The sequence below is a fragment of the Clupea harengus genome, chromosome 7, assembly GCF_900700415.2.
Source record: "Clupea harengus chromosome 7, Ch_v2.0.2, whole genome shotgun sequence".
In the NCBI taxonomy this organism is placed as follows: Eukaryota; Metazoa; Chordata; class Actinopteri; order Clupeiformes; family Clupeidae; genus Clupea; species Clupea harengus.
Genome location: NC_045158.1, coordinates 4557896 through 4578192, shown reverse-complemented (window position 1 = coordinate 4578192; position 20297 = coordinate 4557896). Strand labels below are relative to the sequence as shown.

Here is a 20297-nt window from a genome sequence, read left to right as displayed (position 1 = left end):
AAGGCTTTGTTTACATTGTAAAAGTTCACCTCCTTCTGAAAGACAAAACTGAAGCCAAGTTGTTGTATTGGAAGTCTAATTCTCATCTGTTTTTGTCTGTGTGCGCTTATGTGTGTGTGTATGTATGTGTGTGTGTGTGTGTGTGTGTGTGTGTGTGTGTGGGTGTGTGTGTGTGTGTGTATGTGGGAAGGGGGGAGTGGAAATGGGGTGATTGTCAAATCGATAAAGTGATATTGTCATACCAGCCGGATGGCCGTCTGGTGTTTGCCTAAAAGGGGATGGAGGGAGGGAGATAGAAAAAAAAAGCCTGGTCCAGGCGACTGAATAATTTTTTCTTGCCAAAAAGTGTTCCTCGCATTCCCACCTCCAGAATTACGGCAACATGTTTTATTTTCAGCAGTGCTGTTCACAGTGAGTCACAGCACCGGGCCACGTGCTGCTCCAAACAGCCCTTCTCTCAGTCTGGACATGGAGAGAGAGAGAGAGAGAGAGAGAGAGAGAGAGAGAGAGAGAGAGGGGGAGAGAGAGGGAGAGAGAGAGAGAGAGGCCCTAAAACTTACTTTTCTCTCCTGCCGCCACAGTTCACCTGAAACCTGTGCAGGCCCACAGGTTGCTGTATTTGTTAAAAGTCATGGTTGAATATACCATATGCAAGAATGACGTGGACAATGGTAGAGAACTGATACAAATAAATAAAAAATGAATGGGTTTTCAGTTATCTGTAAATAATAGTTAAAAATGCATCGTGTAGTATATGTTTACAAATCGTTATGCATTTTGTGTTGTTTGTTTTCTGCTTTAGGGAACTGGGAGCCACAAGCATTTATTGCCAGATTCAGGCTGGGATGTCCAGTGCAGTTCCTCACCCAAAACTACAAGGACTGAGGAATGCTTCCTGTCTGCCTTCACCAGTAGTCCACAAAACATAGAAAGATGGCACAGCTCCACTCATTCATGGGTACTTAGGTTTCAGCTGTTAAGTGTAATTGGCTGAAGACTATAGGATCTGATTGAATGTCTAGCCTTAAAAAAGAACCAGCCCCTCCCACCCCCACCCCACCCCACCCCAGACACTGGCAGCATTGCCACAGTCCTGGACTTGCTTCCATGTTTCCCTATGTGTAGCTTGTGTTCTAAAGTTGGAACATTGTCTGGGGAATAGACGATATGTTTTGTGCTGCCAGTAACTGCTACTGATTATGCAGTGCAAGGCTTTTAGTAAGTGCATCATAAAAGCAGCTCTTCAGCAATGGCTGTTTGGTCAGAACAGTCTGCTCAGATAATCAGTCATTTCATTTAAATCCGTGTCTGATCTGACTCAGATGCCAGTATGTGTGCAAACAAGCGCCGCTGATTGACTTTAGTGGGATCTTCAGTCTAATTTGTAAGGAAAAGAGAATCTTTTCAAACCTGTATAGCTTGTATTCGTATACGCTTACATAACAAGAGCATAAAATGTCTCTTTTTTTTCTGTTGCGGAACTTTGAAACCAGCAAAAATAGGCACGCCAAAACCACAGAGTATATTTATGTTCAAGTCTGCACCAGAGCTATATTTTTAACCCATTCATTTGCATGCCTGATGCAAGTTCCTTCTAGTGACAGACAAGGTACATGCCCAGCATGCTTGAGTTCATTCTGCTTAATAAAAACTTGTAAGTGGAAATATTGTCTTGTTGCATTTCACTTGTTCTCATTTGTAGCAGTGCTGCTCTCAATGTTCAACAAATCCTAGCATCTAGCCCACATTGTTGTGTAAACAAATAAAATGTGAAAATCCCCATCTTTGGACCGCATGACCCAATTTGTCGTGTGAGCCTCGGGTAAGGTGCAAGAAGCTAAGGAAAGATAGGCTTCTGAGGCCGCTGGGGATTTCAAGCCATTTTCCAGACACCCAAAACACCAGTGAGGAAAGTGAGTTTACTATCACGCGTCTGAGTGTGGAAATAGCTGTGTCTAAATCAGGGGAGGAAGTACGTCAGGGCCAAGACAGGAAGTGAGGGGTGAAACCGACACCACAACACAGCCGGAAGCCACAGTGGAACTTGAACCATACTTTTTCAAGGCCAGAAGAAGTAGTGACAGGAGTGGGCAGAGGGCTTTTGTGTGTGTGTGTGTGTGTGTGTGTGTGTGTGTGTGTGTGTGTGTGTGTGTGTGTGTGTGTGTGTGTGTGTGTGTGTGTGTGTGTGTGTGTGTGTGTGTGTGTGTGTGTGTGTGTGTGTGTGTGTGTGTGTGTTGCATTCCTGTTTGTGATTGTTTTTAAATGCACAGCCCACATCTCATTTTGACTCAGAATTTAAAAAGTATTCACTGAATCCTCATTTCTGCCCGCACTGGATGACACCAAATGAACAAAGTGAGTTTGTTGAGGCAGCTGAACCTGCTTTGAACTCGTCAGAATAGTCTGGAAACTGAAAAAGAAGAAAAAATGCCTGGAGAGCTAAACTCCTGCGCCTGACCCACTGAGTGTCCACTGAGATACCGAGGACCTCTGACTTCACCCGGGCCGGCACAGGGTCGGTCCCACAGACCCCGCCTGAGAGGGATATCGGTTTCCAACCAGCAGTTCCCCTTGGAGAGGCGCTAGGTATCAATACTCCAGATGTCTGAAAAAAAGAACGGATTTACGAGAGGGACTTTGATGTGCTGATGATCAATGTCGGCTGGTGGTTTCATTGACCCCGCTGTGGTGCCTCATCGTTGTGGTAGAATGGAGAAGGTAGTCAGGGTCTTTGTTCCTTTGGTGGTTAAGCCTGCATTGGTAGCCTTCCCCGTGCCCCCTGTATGAACTCTGAGAAGCCATTGATCACTTGTTGTGCTTATGCTTTTGTTTTGTCTCACAGACTAAAGCAGTCTAAGCACTCACACACCAGTCTTCACAAACAAAATGCACAGGACTTCTGCATGAAGTTACTTTGTGAGCAAAGCTTCCCCTTTCCCTCATTCGTTGGAATGGTCTTGAAAGTACCTCAGACATCTCAATGGGAGTAGGTAGGAGTCATTGGCAGTTATACAAAAACAAATCATAAACTGTATTTACACAGGCAAATATTTGAATATTTTAGATATGAATGACACAATCACTTTGTTCATCTGACACCTAATGTGATGCCTAAATAAGCCCTCAAAACAAGCTGCCACGAATACAAATATGGAAATAAGGAACATCTTATGGGCGTCACATTTGATTTTACCTCACCTGGCATTCCAAGTAGGCCTTATTTAGCCTTGCAGCCTAACATTATTTTAGGTAATCAACGTATTGTTTCAAGTTAGCAATAATAACAGACAGCTGATGTTATTTATGTCTTCTTAAGAGACAACTCATAGCTGCCTGTAGTATGTGACAATTGTATGATGGAATGCAGATAACACATATTCTTCTCCTCCACCATTGCCACGTTTAAATGGATTGAGCACTACAGTATGCAAATGCATCTCTACATATGCATTGTGTTTTATAAGGGGAAGGTTTTATACAATTAAAAAACACCTTAGCCCTCATAGTAATACATTTATGACAGCTTTAGCTCATTGGGAGAATGTAACCATATTTCATTTTCAAAACAGAAGCGCTCAACGCCTCCCCTGATACACACAAAAGCATTTAATAAATGCCTAATTTATTCAAACTATCATAATTAAAGAGAATCAGTATAATCTATGCAATTGCCTAACCGCAGTAAGGTGGAGAAAAAAATATGCATAAACATTTACCACCATGTTTTAGCTCTGCTCATATTTTTGGCAGGTTGAAGTTCGGGCGTGGGATGAGGTCTTGAGGATTTACCATCCTCCTCAACATTTCAGGTTTTCCTGTAATGGAACATAGTGAGTCCTGGCCATATGCAGAGGTATATTCATCGGAGGAACCTTTTCTACATCTTTCCACTTCAGGCAGAAGCAGACAGGAGGATCGTCCCTGAGCTTGCAACAGGAGTGCGGGGGGGTTGTGATTGCCCCTGCCCTGTCTGTCCAAGGTGCCAAAAGTGTCCATGTGATTATCACCCACACTCACACATGCCATTACCACTTCCAATTCTCACAAATTCATAAGCGCAAATGTATTCTTTGGTGTATGCATAAAGTATTTTACACATGCCACTCATCTCAAACATAAGCTCCCTTCCCCTTACCAAAAAATCAGTGTCCCCTCATCTGTATACCCACACTACTGGCCTGGGTCTACATATAAGCCTGATCCTCTGTGTTGTTTTTTCCAGTGCTGCTATCTGCTATCTGTTGAGTTGTCAGATGTTGACCTACATCCCACTGGAACATTGTTTATCTACAGGCACAGAAGAATGGTATATTCCTCCTCGTGTACCCTGCTTCACATACATATGCTGCTTCATGATTTACTCCTCTTGAACTTAATTGTTAGTGCTTGCTCAAACCATGACCTTGGTACACTTTTCCTCCTCTTGCTTTCACTTCCAGCTGGTTCAGCTACTGAAACACTTCCAATATTGTTAGTCCCGAGGCACTCGAATTCTCGAACTGCCCCGTCTGCAAATCATTTTCAATGATGAAGCATTCAACAGATGAGACAGATTTATTCATAAAATGAAATAACACATTTAACTTAAAGAGGTACGCCTGTGCTGGTAATAGAATTGGTAGTTTTGATTACAGACTTTTTGGCATATCTCAAAGCCACAAGCCCCAGACCTTTTGTCAAGAATTTCAGTAATAATGCCTTGATCTGCCCTAAGCCCTGTTTGCATACAAACAGTGTTTTGAAAAATTATGCGAACAAGAATGGGAAACAAGCAATGATTCCATACCCTAATTTCAAAGCTCAACTTAAGGCAGTGATAATGTAATTACCACAGTAAAACTCATCATATAATAACCCTTCCGGTAGAGGAATAACTGGTGCACATTGCTCTGGGTTGAAATAACAACGAGGAAAGGCAATTTGAATGGCTCCGCTACTGCCTCTGGAAAAAACACAACTTATTTGACTATATACCCCAGAGTGATTTTTCCATGCTGTAGTGAAATGTTGCAGATAGGCATCGCGCCCAGGCCCAAGCCTCGCTGGAATCCCTACATGCAAATTAGACAAGGAGAGCCTATGTGATGTAACAGAGATTTCCAGTGCCACTAACAGTCCTCACTGATCCGAGGACAGTGGCCTCCTCTGTTGTGCCCCAGTTAATGTTAGAAAGTCGAGGAAATGCAAATGTGACCGTGCATTTAGCTGGTAGTATGTCCCTGGTGTTGGGTAATGTTTCCACTCGCTGTGCTCTGCCGAGGCTTCCCTGTTGGAAAGTGCTGTGGCAGCAATTAAGCTCCTCTCTGAGTTCCGGTTCGGAGGGATTCCCCATGTTCGTTTGCATCCCTAAAAGAACAGTCGCGGGGAGATTAGTCAAGCACAGAGAGGGGAATAGCTCACTGCTAGCACAGCATCATTAACATGTGTGTGTGAGGGCAGATGTGTGAGCTCAGGGGTCCCAATAAGAAAAAAATATCAGGGGTTACGGTGTGCCTAGCTGGGGGTTGGGTCAGTGTTCATAATTTACTTTTGGGGTATGGTGGTTGTGCCTTACCTGTACCTTGACGTTACACACAACTCTCTACAGCAATTCATTTCGGTTAGGTCCATCACAAATGGATGAAAGCCAAATTGGATCAGCGTATCAGTGACCTATGAGACCCAGTTGAGCCCCCTCCCCTCTCTCCCATAACAATTTCAATAAAGGAAGTGCCAGACCTGAATATATATATATTACAGTGGATGCAACACTTTTGTTATGTTATGGTGTTTCTGTCAGTAGGTGAAGTGCCTCTTTGTGCACTGTAAGGTCATTTTAACTTGCAGAAACAAAGAAGAAGAAAAAACACCTCACACTACAAGCCTGTCACTGACTAGGTGTTACTTTCACAACAGATACGTTTTCTTAAATAGCCCAAGTTCAATGCAATCAGAGGTAGTAAGCCGGTCAAGTCCGGTCAAGTGTTCCCTAGGTGGGCTTACCCTTGTTGTTTATTTGTCACTTCAGCAGATGTATTGTGTGCACCATACATGGACGAGTAAGCCGGCCACATGCAGCATACGTCATGGAGGAAAATGACAACCTTTGGTTCCTCTTTTTATTTTCTTCTAAAACGGTCACATTCAAATCACCATGTATCCATTTTCATTTTCACTACCAACGTGTCACTCAAATGCTGATTGCATTTTCCACCGGTGTGCCTCTTATTGCTTCACTGGTGTACCTTCATCCTCATATTACGACTCGAGTAAGAGATACACGGGCATCAAAACTGAATGTCCTGCCAAGGGACAATGGATTCTGTCGTGTCCTGCCAAGGGACAACGGATGAAAACTAGCTAACCTAGCCAATTCCGGTGCATTCACATTTTTTTGGAAATGTTTATCAATGTACACTGTCCCTTTTCAAATAAACGCATAAATAAATAAATAAAAATGTGTTAATTGCCAAGTTTTCTGTTTTGTGAACGTTGAGCACAAAACAGAAACTGGAGCTTAAAAATGATTAGTCTAATGTTTATCATTAGTGTTTATGATTTATAATTGTTGACATTGCTCAAGGCCCAATTAAACAAGATTCGATGTATACACGGTTGTTAACAAATATAGATACTACAGTGTAATGCAAAAAACATATATTAAATTGTTACTAAACCAGGATTGGACTGGGACATCCCGTTCATCCAGCTCAATGCCAGGCCAAGGCAAGATCTTCTCAAATATCCACACCAAACTCTGAGCTGTCTTACCTACACACAGTTTAGCTCACCACAGAGATGAGCCACTAGAGTCTCCCCTGGAGTGTGTGTGTGTGTGTGTTTTCTGAAGCCCCCTAACCACACAGCATGAATCAGTCGCTCACCCACACACTCTATTTTCAGTTCATTAAGGAGAATCTCACTACTAATACTATTACACTCAACATGTGTTAGTCTCCAAGCCAGCCAGTCTGCGCAGTATCTCCCAGGACTGGGTGATGCAGTAATTCCACACTCAAGCAGTGGACCTGTAGTAGTGGGCAGATTGTTGATAAGGGTTGATGAAATATTATCTCTGCTCTGTAAACAAAAATATTGAAAGAACAAAAAGTAAGGTTGTTAACATGCATACAACTGATTTGATATCACTCCACTATTCTTAGCGGAATGAAGGGGTTTTCAGGAGAAAACCAGTGCATCAGTATGCAGTGTGTCATGACATGAAGGAGGTTTTCAAGGGAATGTCTTTTCTCATTTTTGTACATCATCTGCATTGCATGACATTTTTGTGTAGCATATTGTGTAGTCCAGTACATAGGTTGTCAAGATACTGTATGTCAAGTAAGAGGTGGAATCTAACCTCTCAGTGTATTGCATCAACTTCCTCTTACCTCCTCAACAGGCTTGCTCATACGGCAATGAACTCAAAAGAGGTTTTAGGCAGGTAGGGTCCTGCTGAGAGATCGGGAGTCAGATTTGTGAAATACACTTTACAATGTGATGTACAGTATAATACAACCCCTTGGAGCTCTCAAGCCCCTGGTTGCATGATTCATTTAAAATGGGTTTGCTGGTCAAGACCCTTCTCCTGAACTACAGCACAGCAAGAAGAAAAAACTACAGCTCTTTCAACAACAACCACAAAGGCACTCAAATTGGTGGGATGGAATAATGTCATAGTTAATCTATGTCAATACAAGAGCATCTGAGCCTAAACCAGTGACCCAACTGTTTTCATGGGAATAATTTAAGATGTAGGAAATTAATAGAATAACAATGGTGTCTGGTCTTTATGAATACAATTCTCGCTGGGTTTGTGTGTGCAAAGTCATGCTTGTTTTAATGCACCACACAGGCTATTCTAAACAGAAAAAGGTTTGTTGCAAGCAAACTTAGTGACAATGTACAAGGGACGTCCTTATTATTTTAGAAGAAAAAAGATAAGATTTTTTTCTCTCTGGTTTCTAAATTGGTGAAATGGGACCCATGACGTTTGCCCTCTGTGGTTCCTTTAATGGCTGTGGGTTCCGATCGCTTTTCCACTTTGCCGTTTGCTTTCACCGGAACTCTTAACCAAATACAGACAGTAAGGGGCGGGCCCGGATAAACGCCTTATTTGGAGTTTCCAGTTCAGCGGCGAACTTAGCACTGAGAGCCAAAGCCAAGCCTGCGGATTTACAAGGCGCTTGCAATATTTACAAGCGATTAACTCTGACAGTTGCCGTCTTTGTAAGCCAGTGAAACGGTTTTCTACCTTTGACTTTGTATCTTCATCTCACGAAAATTTTATTTAATTTGCTTATGCATGCAAATATGTATTTATTTCATATTTCAGGCCATCAACCAAATAATTTTCTCAAACTTTCACTGGATTAGGCTACGTTCTTTTGACAGATGAAATTGGCCTACCTCTGTAAACGTCATGGGTGCACACTGCTATTGTGTTCATTTTAAGTTTCAAGGACATCAAATGGACTGTGCCTGGTGGACAGCACCAGTAATATAAACTGCTGTAACCCTGACTAACAATAATAAAAAAAACAATGATAGTGAGCCCTTGACATTTATTATGGCTGTCACAGTTCTCAAACTAGTGATTACCTTACTGAGTGGGAAGAGGTAGTCTGGCACGCTCTCTATAGGTTACAGGACAATTGTTTGTCTGTTTGCTTGGTCCTCGTTGGGTGTTTTGAGCAAATTGACGAGTTGTTATGTTGCGTTCTGTACTCGGATTCTTTCTTCCAAAGGTTAGCCTATCTGTGTGTTCACTTCCATTAGGCCACTGCATTGCATCCTTACTGAGTGTTCAGGATAACCCCCTCTCACAACATGTGCAATCAATAACTTACAAATAATAAACGGCACAGTTCATTTGTGTGAGTTTTAGGGCCAGTGCAGTTGTACTAAGATATAACCGAAAGGTGAAGTTAAATGAGAATATGATTTGGATACGAGGAGGCTAGCTGTATCGACAAGACATCGTTTTAACAGACTTTGATATTTTGGGGTCGACAGTTTTGTAGACAATCACTGCTGCATTGAATGCACCCTCATCAAATTGCACCTGCACATGGAAAGTGACACAAAAGGCTTATTGAACTTAAGTTTCACGCGCATCAATACACATAAGATGCCCAACTCACACTAAACAGAGGCGATGAAGAAAACGTCCGCGGCAGGTGAACAGCATATTTGAGAGACATCATACCCTCAATAGCCTACATACAAATCAGCCTCACAAATTGTGTACCCTACAAACAAAAAAACAGAGCTCGGTACGTCCGCAGCACAGGACTGCTCGGTTTTCACAACCACTCTTCCTGCTCCGGACTCTATGTTCCACTATGAGGTGCTTCCATTGGTGACGTGTGGCTCACGATCTAGCTTTGTGTATCCATAAATGGTCATCTACGTCACAGATTTGTTCCGTCCCCCTATTTAATACAAGTGAGCGTTGGAGTTCCCTGTCTAAGCAATACCCTCAGCAGTCAGCGCTCCACTTGTGCAATCACCATCGTTTCATTGATCCAGAGACTCTAAATATCCCCACCAAACTAGAAAAACTCTTATTTAATGTATATTATCCACGACTGAACTTACATGTCTCAGTTTCAACGAAGAGGTTTCAAGTGCTGATTTGGGTCCGGGAGTTGGATACAGCATTACCAGGGATTTGTTCTCGCACTACCATCGTCATTGATCACCATCCATCGCGCTGTCAGAGAGAAGACTGCGGGTGTATCTCAACGGATACCTTCACGCTGTCATTAATGACAAACTGAGTAACTGCTATGACAGGTAAACTAGCGGAGAAGCTCCCTCTTACCATGAGCAGTTTAATCAATACAATTCCTGACAGTCTTTACCCAGAAGAGGACATTCCGACTTCTATGAACATTTTCACCAACACGGATTCTATTTCCCACTACTCGCAGATGAACACAGGTACAGACAAAACTTTACTTGTATCTTAGAGCTATGGTTTTGTTTATCTTGGGTGTAGGCTGTTAACGTAGTTCTCACTACGCTCAAACGGCAACAGTTGTCTCCAAGCCGAGTGCGCTTCTCAGGCACCTGTTTAGCGCACCACTCCGCTCTGTAGAGGCGCTCCTACGGAACGTAGCTCTTTAGCAAAGAGAGCACAATGGCATTACTTAGGATGCATAGAAATTATATTATTAATTCATGTTGTCAAGTCTGTCCTATTGTATGATACGAAATACACAATTACTATTTAATGCTGCTGGTGGTTTTCAAACTGCTACTACTGCTGACAGACAGGGAATCACAACATGGATAGGTTACTGTCAAATTCTGAGGGAAACCATTTCAACGATAAAATAGTACAACAGAGATGGAGCCCAGATTCGAAAACGTGTCGTGCACGCCTGTTGAAACGTAGCCTGGTTTACACGTTTGAAGTTTAGAGAAGTCAATTGAGAGCTGATGACTTTCAGGATTTAGTGTTCGCAGCAATGGTGTGGTAAATAACTGAACTTGTTGCGACGGGAAAAAAGTAAAATGTAGACATTGGCAACTGTATCTGCATGGCAGAGGAGAGCCTTTTGTTTACCACTGGTTTATGTCGAGGATGTTTCACGGATTAAACATTAGTAACAGTCCCTTATTTTGATATGGACAAGATCATGAGCCTTACGGGCTATCTGTGAGATTTAGAGGTTTGTAAGTTTACTGATCAGTCTTCACCTATGACCTATGGTGTCAGTCCACCCGCTGCATTTTTAAACTTCACTGAAAGGATTTGAGGCATCTGCATTTATGGTCACAATCTGATTAAATGGACCATATTTCACCGGCACTCAGAAACACACACACACACACACACACATCAGTAAGCCCGTTTCTAAGGATCAGCAGTCTGACCAGGGGGATTTTGTCATACATAAGTAAATAAACTTTTTCCTGGGAAGTATCAATAAATAGGTTACGTTTCCCGTCGCAATGAATGGCTTCAACCCCACTGATAATATCATGAATAGCTTACGCTTAATATCAAATCGCTGGTAGCCTAAGTTGTGTTTGTTCCATATCAAAGGTTGATATTAGTTTACTGATGATAAAATACGTCATCGATTATATCTGTCGTTTTTATAAAAAAAATAGTAAAACTGTCTTTTAAATATATAAGCAATATTAGAGGTGCATTTTGAGCAAGACAACTAAATATAGGCTATAGCCTACTTCATGCAGCAAGAAAATAGTGTAAATCTCGCATTGCTGAGGATATTTCATTGTACTTTAGCAAATTAAAAACAAATAAAAGGCTATAATGTAGTCTAAACACATGGTTTAACTACCTCACATTTTCTTAGGTCAAATAATAATCACGATAAAATAAAAATCTAATAACGGTTTTAAATGATTGATTTTTGGTGGCAGAAAATGGCTACGCGTTATAGCCTAAGAGGCGGCCTGTGATGTACACATTCACATCTATTTAACTGATAAATCATGTGTTAACTCACTACAAACATTTCAGTCAAAATTATTAGGTGACTAGCTTCAGTCTATGATAAACACACACAGGAAGTCTAAAATACGATCCAACGTCTTTTATAGGCAACTGCCACTTTCGTGTCTGATTGAATTTGTCTATTAAAATGCGATAGGCCTACGTCATCGATCTGTTTCGTTGTATAAGACACAGAGTCATTTTTCCATTAACTGATTTTAATTTATAAATTATTATCTGAAAAACACACACAATTGATAAATAGCTACAGCACTGCCGAAGCCCCGTCATTTACTGATTTACTGGTTAGCATTATTTGCTCTGACTTCATTGAGCTTGCAGTTGCATTCGTGTTTAATATAAATATTTGTATTTTAAAATATGAAAGCGATTGATCTACCAAGATATACAATATGGCTCATAGTTCATATAAAGCCTCTTTTCAGTTTCCTTCGTGCCTGTTCAGATGATATTTGGAAGAGCACCCAAGACAAACTTTTACAATTGTCTTTTTTTTATTGGCTCTACAGGAATAGCCTTCATATACCTCCATCTAAATATGTATTTCCTAAAACTTCCTACTGCCTTAATTTGAACAACAGTTTCATGCTTTAAGGGCAATCAAAATGTGGTTCTTAAAATGAAGCCTGTTTTTTCCAAAGTCGAATTCTTAACAATAAGGGATGACAGACAACATACCATTTCACATACACCATGCTTCTTCTGTTGAATGGGTGCAAACACTGCCTGCAATTTTGGTTTTGTTTGTTTCACTGTGCAGCCCACCAGAAGTAAAGCCCTGGTGAAAAGAGAACGCTCTCGGTATTCATTACACAGGGAGGTTAGAAGTTTGTGCAACGTTAGAAGCTCAGCAGCTTTATGACAGATATACATTTGATTCTCACACAAATATGTTTCCCCCTGAACTGACTTCAGACCATCATGCATGGTACAGTGGCTGTTACATGAGGCTACAAAACTAAGTGCCATCAGAGTCACGTCTTCTCTCAGTATGTAAGCAGAGAAAGTGACACACCACAGAAAGAGACACGAGGAAAGACATTAGCATAGAGTCCTTAATGCACTGATTTTCTGTGGTAATGAGTCAGCGAGTGATAACAGCCATGTTGACCTGATGCCCCACTGCAAATAAATTCAGGACTGCCACTGCTCTGTGATATGCTCCTGTGGTGCAGCCTGTGGTCTCATAATCCGAGGTTGCATTTGAAACTTGATTTACTGGACCTTGTGGGAAAGCAGAGAATGAGGAGAATAAGAGAGAGACAGAGGGTGTGTGAGAGAAAGACAGAGAGTGTGAGCGAGAGAGAGAGAGACAGAGAGAGAGAGAGAGAGAGAGAGCGTGTAAGAGAGCGAGACAGACGGAGAGAGAGCGAAAGAGAGAGAGAGGAGGGGAGACTATACTCAGTTTGCTCCCTGATTCAGTCGGCAAGTTTAGTTGTGTCAAAGTCAGATATGCTTCTTTTAAATTCCACTCATTGATTGGACTTTGTGTGAATTTTGGGATTTGTTTTCTGGATGGACAGTGAGCTGAAGTCGGGCAAAAAGTTGAGTTTGAGATGAACCAAGGATTCCACTTCAAACCAAGCAAGTGTTGTTCATGAGTCACAGTAAACATTTACTCTGTGAATGATGTCAGCTGTATGACTTTACTTGAGGATGTTACATTTTTAACAAAACAATGTGAGAGTCCAAACCATGCTTGTTTGTTGATGGCATTCCTTCTGAATTTCTCTTCTGTTTTGTGCAGATAATATAATGGATTTGGGAATGGGGAGCGAGAAAGGATCGTCCGAGATTCAGTATGGGTCCAGTTTCCAGTCCAACCGCAGTGGCCAGACTGTCACCTACTTAGGGAAGTTCGCATTCGACGCCCCCCCATCGGGAGGGATCGGAGGGTCTGGGTGGTGCTCAGACAATAACATCATCAGCCTGGTGAGCGCTGGGATCCTGGGTGTGTCTCCATCTCCCGGCAATATCACCACACAGACCTCCTCATCAGGAGGCAGCATGGGTGGGCAGTCCTCAGAGATGGAGCAGGTATACGGTCCCCCACTGCCTGCATACTCTACCTGCAGCGAGATGTACCAGGACCAGGTGTCCTTCCACCACAGCCCGGCGACCAGCACCCCCCTGGCATACCCGGGCAATGACTATCACTCCACTTCCAAAGCCCCAATCGACGGCAGTCTGTTCTCCATGATCCCAGACTATAACCTTTTCCACCATCAGGGGGAGGTTGGCGTGATGGAACACAAACCCTTCCAGACCATGGACCCCATCAGGGTGAACCCGCCGCCCATCACGCCCCTGGAGACGATCCGGGCCTTCAAGGACAAGCAGCAGATTCACCCGGGCTTCATTGGCGGGCAGCAGCACGCGCCGCAACACCACCAACCCCCCCAGACTTTAACCCTCAAGCCCATCCGGCCGCGGAAGTACCCAAACCGTCCGAGCAAGACGCCCGTGCACGAGCGCCCGCACGCCTGCCCGGCGGAGAACTGTGACCGCCGCTTCTCCCGCTCAGACGAACTGACGCGCCACCTGCGCATCCACACGGGGCACAAGCCCTTCCAGTGTCGCATCTGCATGCGCTCCTTCAGCCGCAGCGACCACCTGACCACGCACATCCGCACGCACACAGGCGAGAAGCCCTTCTCCTGCGAGTTCTGCGGACGCAAGTTCGCCCGCAGCGACGAACGCAAGCGGCACGCCAAGGTGCACCTCAAACAGAAGGACAAGAAGCCCTCCGACAAAGGCAGCGGCGCAGGCGCGTCAACCAGCCACAGCTCTCCACCCAGCTCCTGTGGCAGTGGCGGGACAAGCAGTGGCAGCATCATGACTGTCACTACCTGTGCATAGGGCTGGAGGATGTCTCAGCATCTCACACAAATAGACTGGCAATTTACTACTGGGGCTTCTCTGTTTCCTTTGAAAAAAAAAACAAAGACAAGAAGAAAAGACTTTGAAAGACTTTTTCTCTATTCCTTCGCCATACTCCTTGTCCATTTTTTTTCTTTACAGATAATATTCTTGCCTTCATTTTAAGGTGATTTTAAGAGGATCTGCTCTTCCTTTTGAGCTCATGGGGTTGGGTACTGGAGGCATTTCAAGAGAGCACTAACAGATTTGTGGATATCAGTCCCAGCGTGAATGAGTAAACTGCGCTCTGCCTTTTGTACTTTGAAATGTATCTGCCTGCAGTCTTCAACAGAGTAGTGTACAAGAAAATATCATTTCAGTCAGGGCTGTAAGTGGCCATCAAGTAGTAATGGTAGAGACATTGTGAAATGTATCAGATGTATTTTTTTATGGGACTGTCTATTTAAAAGTGCAATCGTTTTTGTTTGCTTCTTTTGTTGACTGTAAGCAGCACTTTGGTTGTTGTCTATTGTTTAAGTAATGTTTATTTTTATTATCATTCCATCTGGGTTTTTTTTCTCCTATGGAGTGTGCCAAATGTCCTGAAATTCTACAGCCAACTTAGTTATAATAGGCCCTTGAGATTAAGTCCTAATTCCAGAGGTTTGGGCTACTGTTATTTTCTGGATGTTTATTCAAAATATTCCAGTAGAAAGAAAGCTTTGGTGTTCAGAGATGGTACTTAAACAGTTATGCCAGAGTGGTCATACCCATTGGCTTTGGGCTGGCACCAGGCAGTCCCATTACTTTTTGATGGAACAGAAAAATAGACTCAATGTAGTGTATTTAGTGATTCATGGCATGTGCCAACCGAAATACAAATGATCAGCAAAGTGACCATGCAGGTCTGAATTGGTTCTCATGCCCTCAAGTTTAAAGAATCATTACTACATTACTTCTGAACCATATACGAGATACAGCCTTTGACAAAAAAAAGTGCAATATCAATGAAAACAGGCCTTAAGCATTTACCATCTGAGCCAATAGGAGTTCTAGTTCTAGAAGTAATGTCAATGAAACATTCCCATGGCACTCTGGCATCCCCCTAAAATCTCCAATATTCTAAAGGCCTTTCTCATTTTTGCTTCTTTTTGCCTGCATGTATCTAGTATTAGTAATACTGCATGCACTGATGTTAAGGGGCTGCAATAGCAACAGTACATCAACAAGGACATACTGTAGTGTCCAGAGTTGAACACCGGGCACAGACATAAATAATGCCATATGAGATATCTTTTGAGTGAATTATGTGTTGAGTTGTATTTTTTTGTTGCCATTGTGGCTATTTTCCTGAAAATTGGTGTACGTAACTTTTTACAACTTCCAAGAGTTCCTTACTGGATACAAATATGCACACTGTATCCCCAGTGCACATACAATAAACATAGAGCTGATTTCAAAATGAAATACTGTTAAGAAATAGATGTAAACATCTTTCTGTATAGGACTTCCTGCTGCAAGGACTTTGCAGTCCAGTAGTATTGGATTTAAGAGCCATGGCATTTGCTTTTCCATTTTGATGTATTTTTGTCAGCTAAGGCCTGATAAGTACCCCAGTGCCATCCCAGATCATTTAGCTCAATCCGGTTCTGATGTAGGACCCAGCTCCAACTTAATGTATTTGATAACGCCACGGTTACTACAAATTCTGAAAACATTTAGAGCTACCCTGGAAATAAAAAATGTGGGACAGAATTTTTGTACAGTTAAATATACACAATATTACACATTTTTTACTTGGAATGTAAAAGACAGCGTGCTCCAGTATTACATTGTGTTTGTGTGCTTGTGTGCATATGAATACAGTTGTATTCCTACACACACATTCTTACATTGACTGAATGTTTAAGGAGAGGGTATCAATTTCTTATTGGAGAAAAGTTGTCATGTACATAGTTTGTATTGTTACTTGTGAGTTTGTTTGCTGGAGAGTGGAGCATTGGGGCAGTTTAAAACTTTAAACATCCTCCATTTTCAAAATAGGTAATATAATTTGGTATGTGCTAAACTTTTTCAAAATGACTTGGAAACACACCAAATGATGTGCTAATATTAAATAAAGGGAAAAGTAATTTAAGAAATGTCTTGTGTATCTTGCTTAAAAGAGTCATTACATGTCGCAAGTACAACCAACCTAGGTTTTGAACATTATGTTGGCATGGCATGGCACTTATTTAAGCATTGCCCGGAAAAACTACCACCCCAGCCTATTCAATGACATCCAACCCATCCAAAACATTAATGAAATTAAGCCAAAGTTCAGCCCATTTCAAGGTGTCACACTTTAAGTTGTACCTCATACAGGATAAAAACGATAGGCCTGCCAAAGTTGAAAACTGAGTAACTCCCACCGACTTAAACTTTGAAATGCAACCAATAGTTTCAATGACTACAAAGTCTAGCTGCCCTCAATGCTCCAGTCTGGCTTATTACAGTTTATCGCATTATGACTTGTCTGGGTGGGTGAGCTGACATCCCACCACGATATCCATGGGAGTAAGAGACGGCAACAACACATTGTTCCGTCATTTTGTCAAGTCTTAGAATCATTGGCTGCCTCCGACTTCAATCTTACAACAAAAAAAAACGTTAGATTTCTTGTAATTCTCTGGCGGTAGCCAGACGTTACAGAAAACGTGCTGAAAATAATCGACTGATCATTGTCCTGCAAGAACCTGTTTCCACTTTCTGGAAGTTTTCCACCTCAGTTCCAATTAGCCCAATGGCTCATTCGGATCTTATGTCAGTCGAATACATGATTAAATTCCTTTGCACTGTCAGAATGTTTTTAACCGCGTGAAATTCAAACTTGCCACGTACAGGCCTGTTGTGAAGTCGTAGCACGTTATGTTGAAATGGTAGTTAATGATTACCTATATAAAGCCATTCTAAATAAATAATAATGGCAGGTAGTCTAATGGGAGCAAAAACACGGTTTAGGCTAAATAATTGAAATGTGTCGAATATAACTATTTGTCAGAGGTTTAGCCGATCCAGAATGTTTGGTATTATGGAGTGGCTGGTGCATTTTTCTGGAAAAGAAAGATGAAATTATTCCCCACACATATGATATTGGAATTTGCCTGAAGCCAAACAGAGATGTTAAATCTTGGCAGCTGTGATTCTGTATGCAGAGGAATGGTCTTTAATGTCAAAACTGTGTATATTAGCAAGCATATCTCTATAATCATTTCACTCTAATTAAAGGAATGCCAGGCAAAAGGAACGACTTGCTCAGTTCTCAGGTGAAAAGGGCAAATACAATCTATATCAGTAAACATCAAATGCCTCCATGGATTTAGTTTGAGCTATAATAGTTCTTGGTTAGAGGGTGTCATTTTAGCGTATTCGGGTTTGTAGTGATGTCTTCATTTCTGAAGCAGCATATGTGGTATGGGAAATAGCAACAGCAACAGATATGAACAAAAACAGCTTCTGGCTTAATTTTGCTTATTTATTTATTTATTTTGCTCTCTGGTTCTGCCAGGAAGGATCAGAAAGAAAGGCCAACTGTAAAAATAGCCAAGGCAGCGCTCACAGATCATATAGCTGGCCCTGTGGATTTGCTGCTGGCTTGTGTGAATTCAAATTTTGATTTATGGGATAGAAACCTGGTTTTTAGGAGAGCTGCATTTAGAAAACCTTGTGAAAAGGTGGAGGATATTCTTTGAAAAGAATGCAGTTGCATAGAAAGTGGTCTTCAAAAAGAACTCCCTTTGGCACCTCTAAACACATGCCATGTCATTACGATATGATCTGGAGACAGAATGCGTTGGAATGCATTGTGCAAAATTGACGTAGGCTCCATTCCTTCGAAAATTTATGATTTGCTAAAAAAAAATCACTTTCTGCATTTTTCTTTCTTTTTTAAATTCCAAAATACTAGTTTATTCCTCAATACAATCACATTTCACATAAAAGAAATGTGGCCATGTAATCAGGTTGTAGGGAATAGAATATGACCACAATAATAAAAATCTATCTTTTAGATCTAGCTTGCCATACATCTCCAATATGGAGCCATGAATCTGTTTGGGATCCGTTCAGCCTACTTCATAGAATCAATGGTGTGTTTTTGTACAACTGTAACCTGCAAGCAGGGACAAGAATATCAAACAATAAAACTGCAAAAAGCAATTAATCCCTAAACCCCATCCCATGCAAGAAAGAAGTAATATCACTTTCAGAGACAGTCATTATCTGATAAATCTGCGTGTGTTTGTGTGTGTGTGTGTGTGTGTGTGTGTGTGTGTGTGTGTGTGTGTGCGTGTGTGCGTGCGTGTGTGTGTGTATGTATGTATGTGACAGAGAGTGCATGCACAGGCAATATGTAAGAGTGTCTGGTAGTGTACGTGTTTCAGTTTGGGTGGCACTGGTGCCAGAACTCCCCACTCAACTGCCCTCAAGTCTCTTGTGTCAACCTGATTGTTCACTATTGGGAATCGGCCAGCCGCCAAACTTCACAGCCTCGTTTTTGCCAAATTGGGTCGCAAGCTTGAATGATTAAGGACAATATTCAATGACGGTTTCACGGAGGCAACAGAATGTAAATGTGACCTCAGTCAGCGTTACAGTTCAAGCCTGGCCTGTTCTGGAGCCTGTGTTTATTTGTTTAATTTACTCCCTGCAAAGACGCTTTTGTACCAGGTCATTAAAGGCCTAGAGTAAACACACTGCACCAAACCTTAGCATCTATTGTGTGCACCCATTCTGGTGTATGGATGACAGCTGAACCTAGCTGTATGAACTATAAATGTGGTAATCAAGAAAGATCAAATTAATGATCTGACCACTCCGTACCCAATTTTTTGAGGTGTTGGTATCAGATAATCAAAAATAAATGTTATTCATCACAAAATGGCTTTTTTTATGTGCTTTGCAATTTTATCCATGAAGTATATTATAGTTTCTTCCATGTTTTCTTGTTTGCATGTCACTGCACGGAAAATGCTTTGTAAATTTCTTTAGCATCAATCAGAGAAAGATTTCTGGTTGTGTTCAGTTAATTATGCATGGAAAATATCAGTAATAATAACAATTATACACATTATTTTTTTAAGAAGAACAGACAAACTGTTGAGAGAAACTTTCTTGAATTTATAAAAAAAAAAAATCCATGTTTGAGCCAAAATTAGGCTTGTATGTTGAAAACACTTGTTACACTTTTGTGGAAGTTTTTATTTCATGTTTTTCTACTGCCTTATAATAAGGTTTTAAATCTATGGATATCGTAATTAAAATATTACTATCTTTTGTGGAAGGGAAATTCCATTTCCTTCATTGTTCACTTGGTTTTTAAGTTTGTTGTAATGCAACTGTTTTGTTTTATGCTGTGAAGCACTTGAATAAAGGAAATCCAATGTTGTGATTTGTGTACCATTTGCACTGTGATTTAAAGAGGTAAACAAGAAACTAAATATATTGTGTTGCTGACAATAAATTATCTCAGTGTGTTTCATTAACTTCTACAATACATATATGTTACAGATGTTTCACTTTACATGCAAGTGACTTCCATACATCACTACTGAATCTAAATTGCTTAAGACACTATAATACGTGCATCATCAGTTGTTGGGCTATAGCGCATGTGTATGTTAACACCAGTACTTTCTGAAAGAGGATTGTGGAGGCAAGTACTATGCTTTAAGGCTGCATACAAAACAAGCGATACAACTGTAAACCGCATCATTCCTCACTCCTGTAAGCTAGGCTCTCCCACTTCAGCAAACCTTCTGCATGTAAGGCAAGGTGTTTATGATAGGATCTTAAAGACTACATTTAATCAGTGGAAATTGGACAGACTTCTACACAGTATTGGGGGAACCAAACTGCTTAGCCCAATACTTAATACTTAGCCCATGACAATTCAAATTTACAAAAAGGTAAATCACCAAAATCAGTA

General features: G+C 41.5%; 1 protein-coding gene across 1 annotated transcript; it reads left to right on the top strand.

Annotated features, from left to right (window-relative positions):
• The first annotated feature begins 9310 nt into the window (after positions 1 to 9310).
• egr3 (early growth response 3) lies at positions 9311 to 19760 on the top strand. Its single transcript, XM_012830407.3, has 2 exons — positions 9311 to 9924; positions 13221 to 19760. The coding sequence occupies exons 1-2, from the start codon at positions 9771 to 9773 to the stop codon at positions 14330 to 14332; spliced, it is 1266 nt and encodes a 421-aa protein (XP_012685861.1). The 5' UTR covers positions 9311 to 9770; the 3' UTR covers positions 14333 to 19760.
• Positions 19761 to 20297: the final 537 nt, after the last annotated feature.